We start from the raw sequence: 17,043 nt of genomic DNA on the forward strand, positions 1-17,043 counted from the left end.
TAGCTTTTGGAAGCCTTACATTTTCATTTCTGTTATTTATTGATTAGGGATAAAGATTGATAGCAAAATCTTACTAATCCAAGGAAGGACAAACAGACTCAAAAGTGAGATTTTATTCATATTTGTTACTTATTCACAACTCAAAGTATGATAAAACCTATAAAACCAGCCTAGAATAATGTTAGTTTACATCACTAAATTCAATTCACACTTTATTAATAAAATACTGAAAAGAAAATGACAACATTGCAGGTTCAGAAAGACAGGTTGGCTACCATGACTGAAAACCCTATACTATTTTTACTGGTCACAAATGGTTGCTTGTTTAGTGCTTATTATTTAAAATTAACACAAGTTACAAAATTTCAGTCACACCCAACTTCTGTGCTCATAAAATATACCTTCTGTCATATCAAATTCCAGTCAACTGGAAAGAATCTCCTGCTGAGCTATTTCATTTCAACCTGTATTAAAAGAATACCTTGAGTATTCTCCCCCCATACACAATCATGTAGCACTGCAGTCCCAGGTGCACTTTGAGCCTTCCTGGCCAAGAAATTATCTCACAAGTTACTGTGCAAGCACACCATGAGAAGAACAAATCATCTCTCACACAGTGGTGAGAACCATCATGAGGATACAGCTTCACTTCTATCCTCTGTGGTGCACATACAGACCTCAGACTCCAGGACACAAAATAAAGCAGCTTTCAGCTCTGTATTTTAAGGCAAAGACAAACCCACCTCCAACTAAAAGGGAGATGAGTACCTTGAGCTGCCACAAATTACCAAGAGCTGTAGTTACTCACCATTATGCAGAGATTGGTCATACTTTCCATGATAGGTTTTAACACCAACATAGCGGCAGCATGTTACCACCCTACCACAAAGACAGCCACCACTGATTGAAAAATCATACGCAGATTAAACAGCAATGCAGTAGCCAATAGTTTGCATGCAAACATTGTGCTGGACTGTTACAATCTCAGGACTAAAACTGTTAATTATGTAAACAGAGGTTTGATAATGATCTTCTGTTTCTCTTTTTATTTTACATCCTTTTTGTTAACAACAGATAGGGCCTCACAGAAGAAAGGAGCTTTACCAAATGGTAGACCTGGAATGACAGACTTCAGTTACAAAGATTAAAACTAATCTGGTAAGGAAAGAACTCTTCCCCTGCTATGAATTTTTAAAAACCTCATTAGGCAAAGCAGCAGCCTGAGTCTCAGTCCGGAAGAGAGGAAAACCAAAACAACATTTTAATACTGTACTGCAGAAAACAAGAAAAGGAATTCTTAAAGAATACAGAGACATCCAAAACAGACTGTATGGCAGCAACTGCTCCTAGGGAAGGGGAAAAGGGTGTGTATATATATGGCATAGTACCTAAACACTCATTAAAACTGCTTTAACTGCCAATGTTTTATCAATGAGAGGTACTGGGAAAGAAATACATTCAAAAGAAACATTTTTGAGTACATGCTACAGGAAACATAAAAGGATCTGTCATGACTATACATGTACAAATCATCTGCAATAAAACTTATTTACAACCACTTATACCTACAGACATAAAGACTGAGTTTAGTACTTGTGAAATGTATCTGATTGCTAGATCTGGACTGTTCCAATCTTTAGGAATAACTGAGTAATATTTTACACTGCAATAACCATATGGCTTCAGTCAGGTCTATCCTCAAGTCTTTGCATCTCGGTTGATCTGTGGCATAAAACTGAAAACTTCCATTTGTAACAGGGCAATACAGCTGCTACCTGAGACCCCCCAGCGCACTACCCAACAAGCAGCCAGCAACCTAGAGCTGGCACTGTTACTAGCTTAGCCAGTCTGCTCACAAAGTGTTGATTTTGGATCAAGCGGATTTGTTCTTCAAAGCATACATTTCATCATCTGCTACATTTTTCATGATAAAAAGAAACACTATATAAAATTCTGTATGCAAAAAAACCTAAGCCCAGTATGATTAAAAATAGACTAAGGTGGGCATAATCAGTAACTAATAAAAAAAGCTAAGAGTCATATTTATGGAACTCAACATTTAGTCATATAGTTAACTGCCCTCAAAGCCTAACAACCAGACCAATTCACAAGTACCTACAGTTGCTTACATAATTAAAAGAATAAGATGTGAAGTCAAAAAAATAGATTTTATTCCTTCAAGATCAGGAAATAAAATGCTGGTTCTGTAACAGTGCAACAACTGCAGTGTATTTTGCACGCAGCACATCATTTGCTACATTTAGTGGCACTTGAGTATTACGCAGTAAATACTGGAAGTAAGACAAGTTTCTGATCTGCATAAGCATAATCACATCATTATTACCAGAGTTGCTAAGCTACAGCATTCTGAATAATACCAACTCAATAATACCAACTCAATAATACCAACTCAATTTCAGCACTTTGATCACTAGCCTTAATAGATGTCAACGTCCTGCTTTACATCTTGCTAAGAAAGCAATCACTGAAGCCAAGTATTTAATGAACTCGCTACGTGGCTTGGACCAAGTTCAATCTGACCAGTCGTTCTCATCAAACTCTGAATCGTCATCAGAATCACTGTATTCTACAGCAATGCGTCTCGAAAGGATGGTTGCCACATCATTTCCAACAGGCTCGCGCTTTGCTTCTTGCTCACGTTGCTCCTGCACCTTTTTCAGCTGAATTCCTGTAGAGACAATTATTCTCAAAGTTTTCTCCACAAGAGATTTTAAATTTCCAATTGTTATTGGTGAGGCTTTTGTATTCTAACAATACAGTCAGGAAGAAGGGGAAAAAGAGAAGCCATTTACTTAGAGCCTCCCTGAGCCAGGAAAAGAGACAAAAAGGGGAGATTGGAATCCATTCTCAGAGACTGAATACTTGTAGACTTCTAAAACTCCTATGTTAAAACTAAATATTCAAGACTTTACAGGTTCTTTTGATCTGAAGTTATGAATAACTGTATCTGGAAATACCATTATATCTACAGCTGCATACTATAAACCAAATCAGGAGCAGCCACTAGTCACTGGTTAAAAATCACTGGGCTGGTGTTGGATAACTCTGTTCTTCTGAAAAATCCATGAAGATCTAATGGCTATTTTACATAATGAACGCAGGTTTCATTTGATTATGCCCACAGAAGCCGCAGAACATATCTGATAAAGCTGTACATCTTTAGGCATTAGGAAGAGATCCAAAGTCAGGGCTGACAAATATTAGTGTGTGGTACCCGAGGTTACCTAGTCTCTCAGTGACATTCTGCCCAGCTGGGAACAGAAGCCATGAACTCAGTTCACTGGAAAACAGTGCTTTCACTGAAATAAAGAACTAGAAGTCAGTGTCCACTTACCCATTCGAATGGCAGCAAGGAGGTCACTCCGTGCATCACTTATTGGTGCCTGTGTGGGTTCATGACGTTTTGCCTCCATAGCTAGAGGAGCATGCATTGGGGAGGAAGAGAGGGATGAACCTGTAACAGGAGGGCCTGGAGGGGGAGGAGGTGGGCCAGGAGGAGGAGGAGCAGTGACAATAAGCCCACTAGAAGGAGGAGGATGAGTAGCTGCATATGCAGAGCCAGTCACCGGTCCAGAATGGGAAGGCGGCACAGGAAGTTGAAGGGGACTAACAAATGCAGTTTGTGCGGAAGGAATCATAGGAGGAGGAGGAGGAGGAGGGGGAGGACCTGTAGGATTGTAATAATCCACCATCTGAGCTGGAAGCATCCTATGTAAAACAAAACAAAAACATTTAATGAATTAAAAGTTGGGACTTACAGAATGATCACCCCTTAAACTGCTCTCATCCAACCTCAGCTAAAACAAAAATCAAAAGGAATTTAAACTGGTGAGTTAAATATGCAAGTTATTATAAACATATAAATTGACAAATCTTGGTAACGTATTGAGATTTAAGGCAAACAAAGTTAAAGGCAATATGCTTTCAGCACTCCACAAGGTAAGATTTTTATATTGATACTCCTGCTAATTAAGTATAAAGCTAAATACTTAATTTATACATCTACCCTCTGAGAATGTTAAGTACAATACTCATGATGAAGAAGGGACCAAGGCAACTGTGGACTATACATATCACTTCCATAGAACTAAGCATTAGAACAGATAGTAAAAGACACAGGCATGGAGGACAATGGAAAGTATGAATGGAATGATTTACCCAAAGGTATATCATGCATCTCATGTGCGCTTTAGTCAAGTTCATCAATTTAAATATTATGTAATTAAATTGATACGTTTGATTGATACTTCAAAAAGGAGGAACAGGGAAGAGCTGATTTCTTTGTTAAAATGTCATTAAAAGAATTCTTAAGCAGAAAAAATGGTGATTAATGTAAAAGTTATGAAGCAGGTAAAAAACCAGATATAGGAGACAGGATTTGAAAGGAAGTGACATTTAGTGATACATGTCAATGTATGACATCTGTGATACACTGACAGTGGTCATGTACCTGGGGACTAAGCACAAGTATTTCTGCTATAAACTGGAAATAACAGAGAAAATGCAGGTTGGAGCAGTCAATCATGGCATAACTGATTCATCTACAGCATGATACTATCATGAAGCAAGCAAATGCTATCCCAGGGAGCATCAAGTGAGGCTGAAAAAACCTTGGCTCGCTTAGCCTTGCACTACAGGCAGGAATAATTACAGCTTTCCTGGGGTTACAATTCTTCAGTTTAAGCTGTTGAAGCACAAGAAGACACAGGCACAGAGTGGTTCAAAAGCAGATGTTTGCTTGCTATCAGAGAGCCGGTACTCTGGCACAAGCCTTCCTTCAAAATGTTCCATATTTTGTCTATGTAGCAGACAAAACAGCTACACAAGAGTTAGATAAATTCATCTCCTGAATTATGGAGGTGTCTGTGGCAGTAGGGAGCTTGATTCTGTGTCTGAGAAGATGCCTTCCACCTCTGTCATAAGCTCCTTTAAAAAGCTATTTCAGGGATGCAACACAGACTGACGTGCAGAAAAAGCATTGCTGAATGTAACATTTCCTGAAGTTTAGAATAATATTCAGATTATGCTGTAATTATTTTCCAGCTTAAAGGAAAATTAACCACTTTTCAATGTTATGTTAGAAACCCTTAATATTTCATAAGCATATTGATTTCACCACATTCAATACACAGTTCATTACTTCTGCTTTCACTATTCCTCAAGTTCTTACACAGAAATTACACTGTTTTTTTTCCTGTCCTCTTCAGGGAAGTAAACTAATGTATGCTGTGTGTATGCATTATATATTATGGTGGTCATGAAAAACATGCATCCCTCTAGTTTTGTCAAGAATCCACTGGAATAAAACAGGAATTTTACCCATATTCTGCTGGTACCACAGGTACTGAGCTATGCTGGCCATCAGAAGGCTGGGGTGGAGGTGGAGGTGGTTGCTGAGGTCTGTTTAAAGTAGCATGTCGTACAGTGGTGGAAGGTGGTCTGTATTCATGCTCATGGCTTTGGGATGCTGCCATGTACTGTGGACCATCTCCCGTTCCATATGAAGGCATTGCTATCTGCTGATGGAGGGAATGATTCGGAGTAGCAGGATAAGAATAATCTGTAACATCAGATGCATGGGACCTAAAATTGAAGTAAATGGATGCAGAAGAACAGATTATGTGAGTGTAACAGAGTATTATCTAAAATAGCTCACAAGAGAGGCTAAAAAGAATGCAATCAGAACTATTTTTCTTGCACCAGGACTCCCTGGTTATCAAGCACCATTCCCTTGTAAGAACACAGAAAGCACAAGAACAAATGCAACAAAAAAATCCCCATGTTTATCTTAACACGACTTGGAAATAAATTAGTCTGACAAGTCAGTACAAGAGGACTGAAACAATGTTCAGCATACTGCTGCCTGCAGCATGTTCTCTTCTAATGCAGACTTTAAAAAAGGCAATAAAAATTTAGAGCTTTCTCCAGATTTTAGAATTCTTTAGCAGCCATAAGGAGGCATACTGTGTTTGTCAATGATTGTGACAGTCCATTGGTTTAACATGCTAATACTTACCAGGCCTGCCTGAAGTTAACAATGGCAATAGAAAAGGAAAGCAATACTGCAAGCACTCACAATTATGCAGAAGAATACATATTACCAAAGCAAAGAAAAACAATTTCAAAAGTTAGAAAATGCTTTTTAAGTTGTTTGCACAATTTTACTGGAAAGGCTTAGAGAAACTGAAAAAAGTAAATATTAGTTGAGCAGAGAGTTCATAAAGATACAAAGTCTAGGATGTTCTGTCAAATAAGCCCAAGAGAGGGAGCAAATGATCTCTTCATCCCATTACTGCAAATAGTTGTTTTAGTAATGAGCAATCGTGCAGCCTGGCTTTTAGTGTACACAGTAAACTGATGCGCTTATCTGTAAGACTGGAAGCAAGGTAAGCAACAAAAAGCCAGGGCTTTGAGTAAAACAAAATGACAAACCCTTTCGGCATTTTGTCCTCTTTCATGCTTCCTGCCTGCTCCGTTTTCTTTGCGTCACTCATGAACTCAATGCCCATTTTCCTTCTCTCCCACTCTTCTTTTCTTGTTCTTACTTTTCTCACATTAATTTGCTGGTTTCTGTTTGGGTTCAGCTTGTGTTTCTCTCTCTAAAGCACAGTAAGTATAACAAATACATTGTAAATCACCAGAGTCTGGACACTTGGATGTCAATGTTTTATGCACAAGTCTTCAAATTAGCAAATGAGAAGAAACATGAGCTTTCTTACTTTAGCATTAAAAAAAGACTCACAATATAGCACACACACTTCTTCAGAACCTTATTTATAAAGCACTGCTCATGTGGTACTTGCACGTATAAAAACATCTTGTACGGCATAAAAACATCTCCTAAAATGGTACTTACTTCTATCTGTATGGGGCTTCAATAGCTTAATTCCTACAGCTAAGAGTACCCCAAAGATAAAAAATGGAAAGCATTCTCTCCACCTCACTACCATTTACAAAATCAACCCTTCACGAATATAAAACAGATTTCAGGATTCAGTCAATTCACTGAAATTTACCACTCGCCATACATCATAAAATTTGAAAGGAACAAGGTATCTGCCACATCACGACATCTATATCAGACAATTATGCATCCAACAATTTTGCTTAAAAACATTCTACAGATTGCAAACATTATGGATATCTGAAAATGGTCAAATACAAGTTGACTCGGCAGGGAGATAGAAACAAATCATTTCAATATGCTCATTTAAATGCAAGAATCCTGGAAGCAGGGTGTGGAGGCTAGAAAATGCAGAACCCAATGAAAAAATCTCCATCTTGCACTTGACAGCTGAACATCAATGTCATCTTACCAGATCAGCCTATATGGAAAGCACTGCCAACCTGCAATGTTTCATTAAGACTAACAAGAGACAACATTTTGCATTAGAAACTGTAAAAAACCCAATTGGTGATTAAAGGATTTTAGATGGAGGAGTCTGAGAATATCATTGAAACAGCAGCAGCAATTTTCTTCTTTTTTGTTGCAATTACAAGATGATTGCTCTTCACAAAGACCAAACATTACATATACAAAGTTCTGAGCAGATTTTGTTGTTGTTAATTGATCTCCAGGGGACTGTGGACTAAAGGTTTCAGTCCACACTTTTGCTGCTGTGGTGCCTGCTCCCTCAACCTACCTCTTCAACAATTTGAACGCTAAATTACCACACATTTTTCCCTATATGTATTTCCTATATTTCCACACAGAGGAAATGAAATAGGTGGGAATATCCTCTAGTGAAACCAGCTTAGTGAAAAACCTCAGACTTCCATGCACACCAGGAGAAAGTAACTCCCACTGAGCTCAAAGGGAATCTCAGTCAACAAAGATGAATTCTGCTTGCTGCGTGTCTCTAAGCAGAGACTTCTACTATCTCAAGCAATAATGTTGCATCTGGCTTTGTAGCTTGCTTTTTAGACAAATGTAACATTGATAGAGCTGAACTATTCCCCCATTAAAGCATTGTTAGAGGCAAAAATATGCTCAACTGAGTAGATCACAGAAAAATACTTAAGCTATACGCAGCATAACAAACAACAAACCAGACACAAAGGAAGAGGTACTGACATTATCTGGTAGAAGCAGACTTAAATGCTTTTGTAACTACAGAAAACCCCTACAACTACTCATCAAATACAAAGCATGTAGCAAACACTTCTTTCACTACAGTGCATAACATTACGATGACAAAATACTCATCTAAAGCTGAGGAGGAAAAAATTTGTTACAGAATTTATGTTACTTATGCATTAAAATAATTTTGAGAGGAACTTTAAAACATGCGTTTGTTTTGTTTATTCTAACCACTCCCAGCCTGTAAAAACACCTAATTCTACTCAGCATTTCCGAACATACAACTGTGGTATAACAAACAGCTTTGCTGTAAACAGACCTAGTATCTGGGGACAGTGATCCCTCGGAAGATGCTCCATGGTACACACTTTGAGACAACCTGTTGTCAGGTCTAAGCTCTTTGTCATATGCCATCATATTCCACTCCTGGCGTCTGTTCCTGGCTTTTCTAACCTTTTTCACCTCACGGGTGGTGCCATCTATACGTTTTTGCTCCTAATGTTCAAACAAAAGAAATAAAGCATGCAAAGAGAGAAAAAAGGAAAGGAAAAAAGCTGGTTAAAATGCAATTAGAGTGCATGAAAATAAGACCAGATTTATAGATGAAGCCAAGTCTTCACAAAATTTCTCTGCACTGAAAATGAGTATCTCCTTATACTGTGAACCTCATTAGCAGTAAGACTTCTGCTTTGCCCTTCTGTAGGATGCACATGCTACAGAAGCGCATGTGTGATACCGACCTACTCTTTTTCCCAATACAGAAATGTGACTGATTTTAAAAGCCAACAAGTCTAACTTCTGACATCATATGCCATTGATTTAGACTGTCTTGAAGCCCTTGTAATTTCCTTCTCCTGCAAACCAATCTTATGACAACATGTCAAACACGGCTAGGGTTATTTTGGATATTTGCTAGTGCTGCAATCACCCAAGGCCTTTGGGATGTGTGGAAAAATTAGAAATTTGCCTATTTCATACTCTATGTGAAACTATTTTTGTTTAAATTCCTCTCCTTTCTTAGATCCGACTACCGAAATTCCTTCTACTTTTTCCTTATTGTCTCACATTAGCTTGTTCAAAAATGAATGACAAAAATCCTCTCTGCAATGTGTCAGTACCATTCAGGCCAGTGATCTATTATAGCCTGATAGCTTTGTGCCTGATCAGTCTGTTTAGTTTTTTTTATCTTTCTATATAATTTCAGGCTCAATGAATGTCAGCGTTTATCTACCAGTAAGATTTCCTAATAGTGGGACTCAACACTTTCACACCTCTGAAATGTTGTCCTCCCCTACTTCTGGCTAGTCAGTATGAATAGAAAAGCCATATTGGTGCTTCAGTAGAAAAATAAAAAAAGTCTGCTCAACCCAAGCTGAGAAGAGTATTTATGAGCTACTCTTTTCTCAATATTTATGAGGGTGTTGAATTTTTTTTTAATCACCCTGCATCTTAGAATACTAACTCATAAATAGGTTAATCATGTTTTAGCTATTAAGAAGTCAGTATTAGGCTTTTGGCTGCTAGAAAAATAGTTTCTCAGCAAAGAATTATATTGATATTCTGAGAACAGTCATATCCAATTCTATTTAGAGAAGAGTTTGGCAAGACGCGGATACAGAAGCATTTTATTGCGGTATCTCTACCTTCAAAGTAAGGATAATAGCTGAATCTATTACATAAGGATAATAGATGTATATAGGCATTTTACTCCAACTGTCAAACAGCACTGAGTAAATAATGCTGAAATAATGTGCCATCACGTATCACAAAAATCTATCAAACTGCTTGCTTGACCTTGTTTTGGATCTCTTGCTTTTTCGTGTCATGTCCATCTGAGGGACCTGATGATCCACATCTGCTAGCATTAAGAACGACACAGAAAAGTCTTTTTGAAGTTCACCAGCCAAATGCTCTGACAGCACTTGTTCATTCTGGCCCCTGCAGTGAGCAGGTTTTTGATGTGATTCATGTTCAGTAAAGATCATCACCTCGGTTCTTAATTACTTCTGAGAAAAATCGTTTTCCTCCCCAAACTTTTTAGAATTACAGCCTTTTTTATCCAGGTTATGCAAAGCTTGACCTCACCCTTTAATACTGGTTCTTCACACTAAAATTTCCTAATACAGGAAGAATTGGAGCAGAAGGGAGACAGATTCAGTCATGCTTCATTTTAAATACACCAAGTTTTGGTAACCACGATGGTTGAGTATATGCTTGTTAAAGGCTCGACATCTGCCTTTTTGAATTGATTGCTGAAAAATTTGTTTAATTTATGACTTTTGTCCTGTTTCATTTATTAAGATTTTGTTACTAGATCATGCTAGATTTGAGATGAAAGTACAAATAACCCTTTTGGTTAACTGCAAATAAACTTCAGGTTTCTCACAGTACAGTAACTCCATCCTTCCAGGGTCACAACTACGTATTTCTTGCCAGTCTCTAGATTAAGTAAATAGCTATCTTTTGACCAATGTATGATACTGCTTGGAAGAAAATCATTTTGATACAATTCCTGTACAATCAAGAGTGCTAACATGACTGCTTATATATAATCACCTATTTAAAAGTTTTTAAAGAGATTAGTATGGTTTTAATGAAAAAGGTAAATACATACCCATGTATAAACAAACAACATAAAATAACCACAAAGCTTGGTTTATTTGGATCAGATTTTGGTTGTTCCAGACTAGCATGTGTAAGTGTGCTAATATAATAACAAATACCCTGGAACATTTTTAACTGAAAGCAGAATTAAACCCTACTTATATTTATTTTACACTAAACATTCCATAATCATATCTCCAAAACATTTAATCCCTTCCAAAACAGTGGGGCAGGCCAATTACTAGCAGCTGACAAAACTACATATACCTCTAACTACACATAGTCTATTTGAGTAGCTTTAAGTTGTTTCAGTAACACTTTCATTACCTTGACAAACAACTGACAACTGTAGCTTTAGTACCTAGGGCAATGCCAAAAGCTGAAGACTTTCAAATTAGCTACAGTTAGAAATACTTCTTAGGAAGGTTAAGCAGTATTAAGAAGAGTTACTTCCTTTAACTGAGTGTAATAGGAGCTGTGGCAGACAAGCGGATGCTGCAGGTAAAGCCAGAAAGCAGGTACATCATTGAGCTGCTGGCAGGAAGCAATTTCAGGAAATACAAGCAGCATATCAGAGCCTTCAAACAGGGTTAAGTTAATTTGAAATTTGATATTTGCATCAAGAGTTAGCAAATGATATTTCAAGTATCTTAATAAGGAATTAGAAGCAGTAACAGAAAGGAGCTTCAGCAACTATTTGCAATACTTGCAAAAAACTGGAAGCGTGAGCCCAGAGTACGTTCCTGACTTCACAAATTTACAAGACCCTATCAATCCCAAGTCATCAAGAAATACTTTTAAGGTACAAGTCCTCCAAATTTAAAAGATTTCTACTTATTTAAATAAGCAATTGTTCCTCAGAAAATATGGGGAACAATAACACACCAAGTAGAACAACTTTCCTTTGGCTGACCAGTGATTAACAACTGGTCTACTGTGGTCATTCAGTTCAGGATATTACCAGAGTATACGAAAGTCCAAACTAACTTCATTGAACTCTGAGGCACTAATCTACTGAGAGTTTGACACTAAAGACAAAGCAACCAACCGAGACTACACCACAGATTTGAACTTAAATAAAATTGCAGTTTTCTTCAGACAAAATGTTCACCTAAAAGAGCCAAACTGGAGGAAGCCTGTACCAGATTTCTTCAGTTGAAAACAAACAATAAGTACACTATTTGAAGGCAAGAAAAGGAAGCTCATAAACCTTCTGCTGCAATAACTCCAGCATTTAAGGCAAGTTACCAAAATAATACTGGAAAACTGATGTTCTGGTGCAAGAGTACTCTTAGGCTTCACTGACCACCTATCTGTATTTGGTCAGCTGGGTAGGTCTGCATTTGGATGTTTAGTTTGCAATTTGCTACACAAGACACTTCTACTTCACCTGCACAGCCTCTCAAGAACTTTCATATGTTGTGCTTCTGTGGAGTACAGACTGCGTTAAGTGTTGCCTAAAATATAGTCTAAATGAAAGTTTTTATACAAAAAAGTTTTCTAAAAATCTCTCTAATGGTATAAAAACCCCCAACTCTCAGTACTTTTATTTTGGTTTTTTTTTCTTTTTTAGTATTAAAACAGAATAAAATAAAAAAAAAGCAGCAGCTGGTAATTTCTTTTTATCCCTCTGTAACGAAAAGATCTAAGTTTGAAAGGAAAAAGGTGGGAGGAAAAACCCAAAGGGTGCAATTATCCCTGTATATTTTTCATACAGAAATACTGACTGAAATCTAAGAAACCCCACATAAACTAGAGAATGAAAACTGCTTTATTTCAAGTCTTTTAATTGGATCAGTGACTTATCATACTGAGAATATAGTAGGATTATAACCTTTCCTATATGTTTTATTAAATTATGCAAAATAACGAAGTGACTATTTTCCAATACTGTACTTTAGACAGTAACTTCTACTGAAAGTATTTACTTAGCTTTTTCAGCCCTATTTAATATGCCAATACTGAGATACCTGTCAAAACAGACATTTCTGACTCATACTCCTAACAGGATGACCTGATTTATTTCTTGCAGAGCTTTCATAATCATTAAATCGCAACATTTTAGTTAAAGCACGTCTTCATGTTTTGTTTAACAATGTTGTAGTCAAAAGTTTTGTCTGGCAACAGGAACAAGGAATTAATATACTTTTATAAAAACAGAATAGTAAAACTTCCCAACCACACTCTACAATTTGATTTCCAAGCAGGTATCGTATATATTCGCATATATATACATACACACATGTATTATACATATGATGTCTATACACAAATATACATTAGCACATATATTCACATATTGGATAATGTATATACACATGTATATATATGATATATTCTGATAACTGCTTATATATATGCATTTATAGGTATGCCAATATATATGTGTACATATACACATGTATGTGTATATACACATGTATGAGTACTGAAAACTAAGCAGCTTTCTTCTATTTCTCCTGAGCAATCCTGTGCATCTTATCCAGACTTTTATTTAAGATGCCTTACCTCTCACTGAACCTATCGAAAAGGGCACTTGCTGTCAGATAAAATAGCAACCATTGCTTCAAACTTTGCTCCTTCACTTGTTAGAATTATCTTGAACAATCTTAAAGCCCTCAGATTTGATTAAAAAAATTATCTTCAGAAAGGCTGTGGAAGCAGCAACCGATTTCTTCATTCAAAACTAAAAGCCATTCAGAAAATCTCTACTGTATCAGAATACACATTTTGGATCAAACTGCTGAAGATACTCCAGAAGGATTTACGAGGCTTTTCTATGACTACGCCCTTTTTTGTTGGTCTTAAACTTGGAGGAAACAAAGCACATTGCTCCTAAAATTCATCTTCTCTTCTTGCTGAACCACAGAGTTATTTTGAGGTGTATTATCATCTCATCTTACTTGTAACAGGTACAGAAAAGTGAAAAGGTATGATCAAGGAATAAAAAAAAACCTGAACAAAATAAGCTCATGTTTTGCTACAGGAGTTGATGTTGCTAGATAAAGAACTATGAAAATAAAGGAAACCATAACTCCAATTCCTTCCTCCCCCCCCCCCCCCTTCCCCAAATCACAGTATCTTTTTCCAAAGCACAACAGGGCCATTTTGCTGAGTACTAATAAGCAGATGCTGGCAAATGTTTAAAGAAATATGCTGGAAAATAACTACAGTACTCTTAAAATTCAATTTGCAACTTCCTGAAATAGACAGGAGAAGTTATAAAAAAAAAAAACAAACAAACAAACAAACAACTAAACCTACAGTCACATCTAAGGAGGAATAGTCTTTCCATGCACACAAACTAAGTATGACCTAGCAATTTTTATGCCTGGACAACCATACACAAAACTGTAATACATACATTTGCTATTAGGTGTCTGCTTTTACCTTTTGTCTCCTCTTTTCTTTTCGCTTATCTTCAGTATCTTGTAACATTTTTTCTTTCCAAAGATCAAAAAAATAGGAAGGATCAGTATAGAACTTCAATCCATCTTTCTTATCATCCCTGGAAATACAGGACAAGAAAAACTAAGAAAATACGAATTAGTAATTTTCAAACCAACAAAACTCACCTTTGGCAGTCATCCACGCTCCATCTTTTTTTCATGACTGGATGCCAAGTGCATTTAATGCCACTCTTGGTAGTTACAGCTTACAATTGACGTGATTCATGCCAAGAATTTCAGAGGAAAGCAGAGGAACACACAGCCTTTTGGGCAGCATGCTCATCAGAGCTCAGCAGGAGCTCCTGCATCAGCCAGCTCACAAAAGTGAAATTCACTAGTGCTGGAGGAGAATCAATGCCAAGACAGGATGTGGAGGGGACAGAGGTGCATAAGAATGGAACTTGCCTGTCTCAAAAGAACTGGAAAGGAATATTTGGCGCAATCCGGACAGGTCTTACAATTTGAATTTAGGCACAAGGTAGGTCTGAGTACCTTTGCCTGTATGACAGGAAGCAACAGACAGTTGCTGTTCTCAGTGCAACTCTTCTGACTAGGGGAAGGACTAGCAATAGAGTGGCAACTGAGAGCTTGAATCCTACCGGACTATTCTAGGAGGATTTAAAACAGAGTTGACCTAGGCTTGCCAGCAGCAAGAGCTGCAGACACCCAGAATAAGCTACCACCATAAAAGGTATGCTATCAAATCTTAATTTGACCCCATGGCCTGGAAATCATCTAATATCCTAAACTCCTAAAAAACAACGGGTGAAAAGGGAATCAGCATGGCAGGGCACCTAGTGTGGTCCAAACAGCTTATGTTGGCAATGCCAGTCTAGCTTGCTAAACTGGTGTCCTTCAGAGTCCCTTTTGGCTGTGGGTCCTAATTTCTTCCTGGGCAGATTTTGATTGTAGCCAAGTTACGATTTCTACCAGCAAGATCAACAGTGATGGAAATTCAGCACACAGAAACGTTACAACCACTGGAGTGGAGTACAGACAACAGAGGTTGTAAAATGTCTGTCATATAGCCATAAACCCCTTACTTTTTGTGTGCTAGATCTCCTTGCTAGTAACATCTAACCTACTGAAGGGGGTACTGGGGACACTCTTACACCCCCTCCAGACTACAGTTTGTAGTTCATTTAAGCTTTGTCCAAGGCAAATACAATTAGATTCAGCAGATGTAAAAGACTTAGCAAGAAATATCATTTTAGTCCATTCCATTAACATATCCCTAATAAAACAAGAATAACAATAAAGGTCACTGACACTGTCATCCAGATGCATATTAGGACATAGCTGTGCAATACAGCTGATCGATAACAACTCTTGCTAACTGCTTGTCCATAAACAAACACCACCATTGTCTGTAGCAGTGGCAAAACCCATGTTCATCAGCTATAAATCTAGCAACTGTACCAAGTAAAAGCTCTTAGAAGTAAAATACACTGCAAATGCTCTGCTATGCTATTCCTAAAAAATCCTAATGATTTACTACAGACCGAGTGCCTGCTTTACACAGATACCTCACAATCTAGTAGCTCTCAGAAGCTGAAAGACACAATAAAAACGTTACCCACAACCTTTCAGACACGCAAATTATGATAGTTTCATGAAAAACAACAGACTTAAAGGCAACAGGAAAAGAAAACAGGAAACAAAGTCCTGCTTGCTGCTCTTTCATTCACCAGTAACCAGGAAAAGACTGTGTGTGTGCAAATATGTGTATACACTGGGATAAGAGGGAGAACAGAGGGAAAGCAAAAGCAACAAATCCAACTTTCTGGATAAACAAACCAAAGAAAGCAGTGTAGTGTATTATTAAATTTTTCTATCTTTTACATAATCAGTGGTCCTTGATCTCTCAGCAGATACTGCCATGTAACACTTATGCTGAAATAAGATGATTTTGTCAGGTACAACTCATGATTTTACGTGTGGTAATAGCAATTTTTGTTTCCATGAACGTGGGGTTTTTTGGGACGTCCCCAAAAAACATCTCAGTAACCAATATATCTTTTACCTTCTGCTGGAATTATTCTCTGCATACAACTAGGAGATAAAGGACAAAGAATAAGAACACAAACAATGAATGTTTCCATACCTATAAGGTGAAAGAATATTCAGAGGTGGTGGCTTGTCACTCTGATTATAAATATCAGCCACTGGGTTAGGAATGCTGTTCTTTGAAACTACCTGCTGATCTTGAATTGTTGAGCTCTTGAATGCTTTCTTCATGTTGATATCCTGCAATGATACTGTTTGAAACAAAGATACATTTATCAGAGGTCCATGACTAACATAAGTGGATAAACAAAGTCTGTTTTATACCAGCTATTTAAAATATTTTCAGATAAATATAGAAAAAAAACAGAAAGATTTTTCTTCAGGGAATAACTGTTTTAAGCACAAAGGCATATAAGAATTACCATAATCAACCAGATATAAGTCCCACTTGGTCCAGAACCTCACTTAAAACAATGAGAGCACCATGGACTGTCTTGGAAGATGATGCAAGAATCCTGTCACATGCAGATGTCCAATTATCTCCCCTTTTTGAGGTTTAACCTAGACTTCTTATAGCAGCAAGACTGTCTTTAAGCCTGAACACAAGATCTGGTATTCCTCTGGCACAACATGGTTTATAATTACACATGATATCCATACCGATTCAACCCTTTTCTAAGTTTATTTCAATTATGGCACCAACAACCTCCTGTGAGAGTGAGTTCTACATATTTTGCCATCTTTCAACTCCAAAAATCTTTCCATGTAATTGAACATCACTTGATCTTTAGCTTTCCTCATCTCTCTATAGAAATACCTTCTTTAGACAGTCCAGTAACATACTTCCATTTTGTCTTTTCATGTACACAATTCTAGGGGAAA

The 17,043-nt window shown here is 37.3% G+C and overlaps 1 protein-coding gene across 3 annotated transcripts in view; it reads right to left on the reverse strand.

The window, feature by feature from the left end:
• Positions 1-2,423: 2,423 nt before the first annotated feature.
• WASF3 (WASP family member 3) overlaps positions 2,424-17,043 on the reverse strand; it is a 62,836-nt gene continuing 48,216 nt past the window's right edge. For 2 of the 3 annotated variants that reach the window (XM_061457604.1, XM_061457605.1), the window contains 6 exons: positions 16,259-16,412; positions 14,096-14,213; positions 8,421-8,596; positions 5,341-5,604; positions 3,356-3,729; positions 2,424-2,689 (listed from right to left, as the gene is read on the reverse strand). In XM_061457604.1, the coding sequence (XP_061313588.1) occupies positions 2,532-2,689; positions 3,356-3,729; positions 5,341-5,604; positions 8,421-8,596; positions 14,096-14,213; positions 16,259-16,412 (1,244 nt within the window). In that variant the 3' untranslated portion in view covers positions 2,424-2,531. Of the gene's footprint in view, positions 2,690-3,355; positions 3,730-5,340; positions 5,605-6,453; positions 6,621-8,420; positions 8,597-14,095; positions 14,214-16,258; positions 16,413-17,043 lie in introns of all 3 variants that reach the window. The other variant, XM_061457606.1, reaches the window with a different exon arrangement.

Source organism: Pezoporus flaviventris, unplaced genomic scaffold (genome assembly GCF_033815535.1).
Source record: "Pezoporus flaviventris isolate CSIRO_AGI_PZ_B2104156 unplaced genomic scaffold, CSIRO_AGI_Pfla_v1 ptg000025l, whole genome shotgun sequence".
NCBI lineage: Eukaryota > Metazoa > Chordata > Aves > Psittaciformes > Psittacidae > Pezoporus > Pezoporus flaviventris.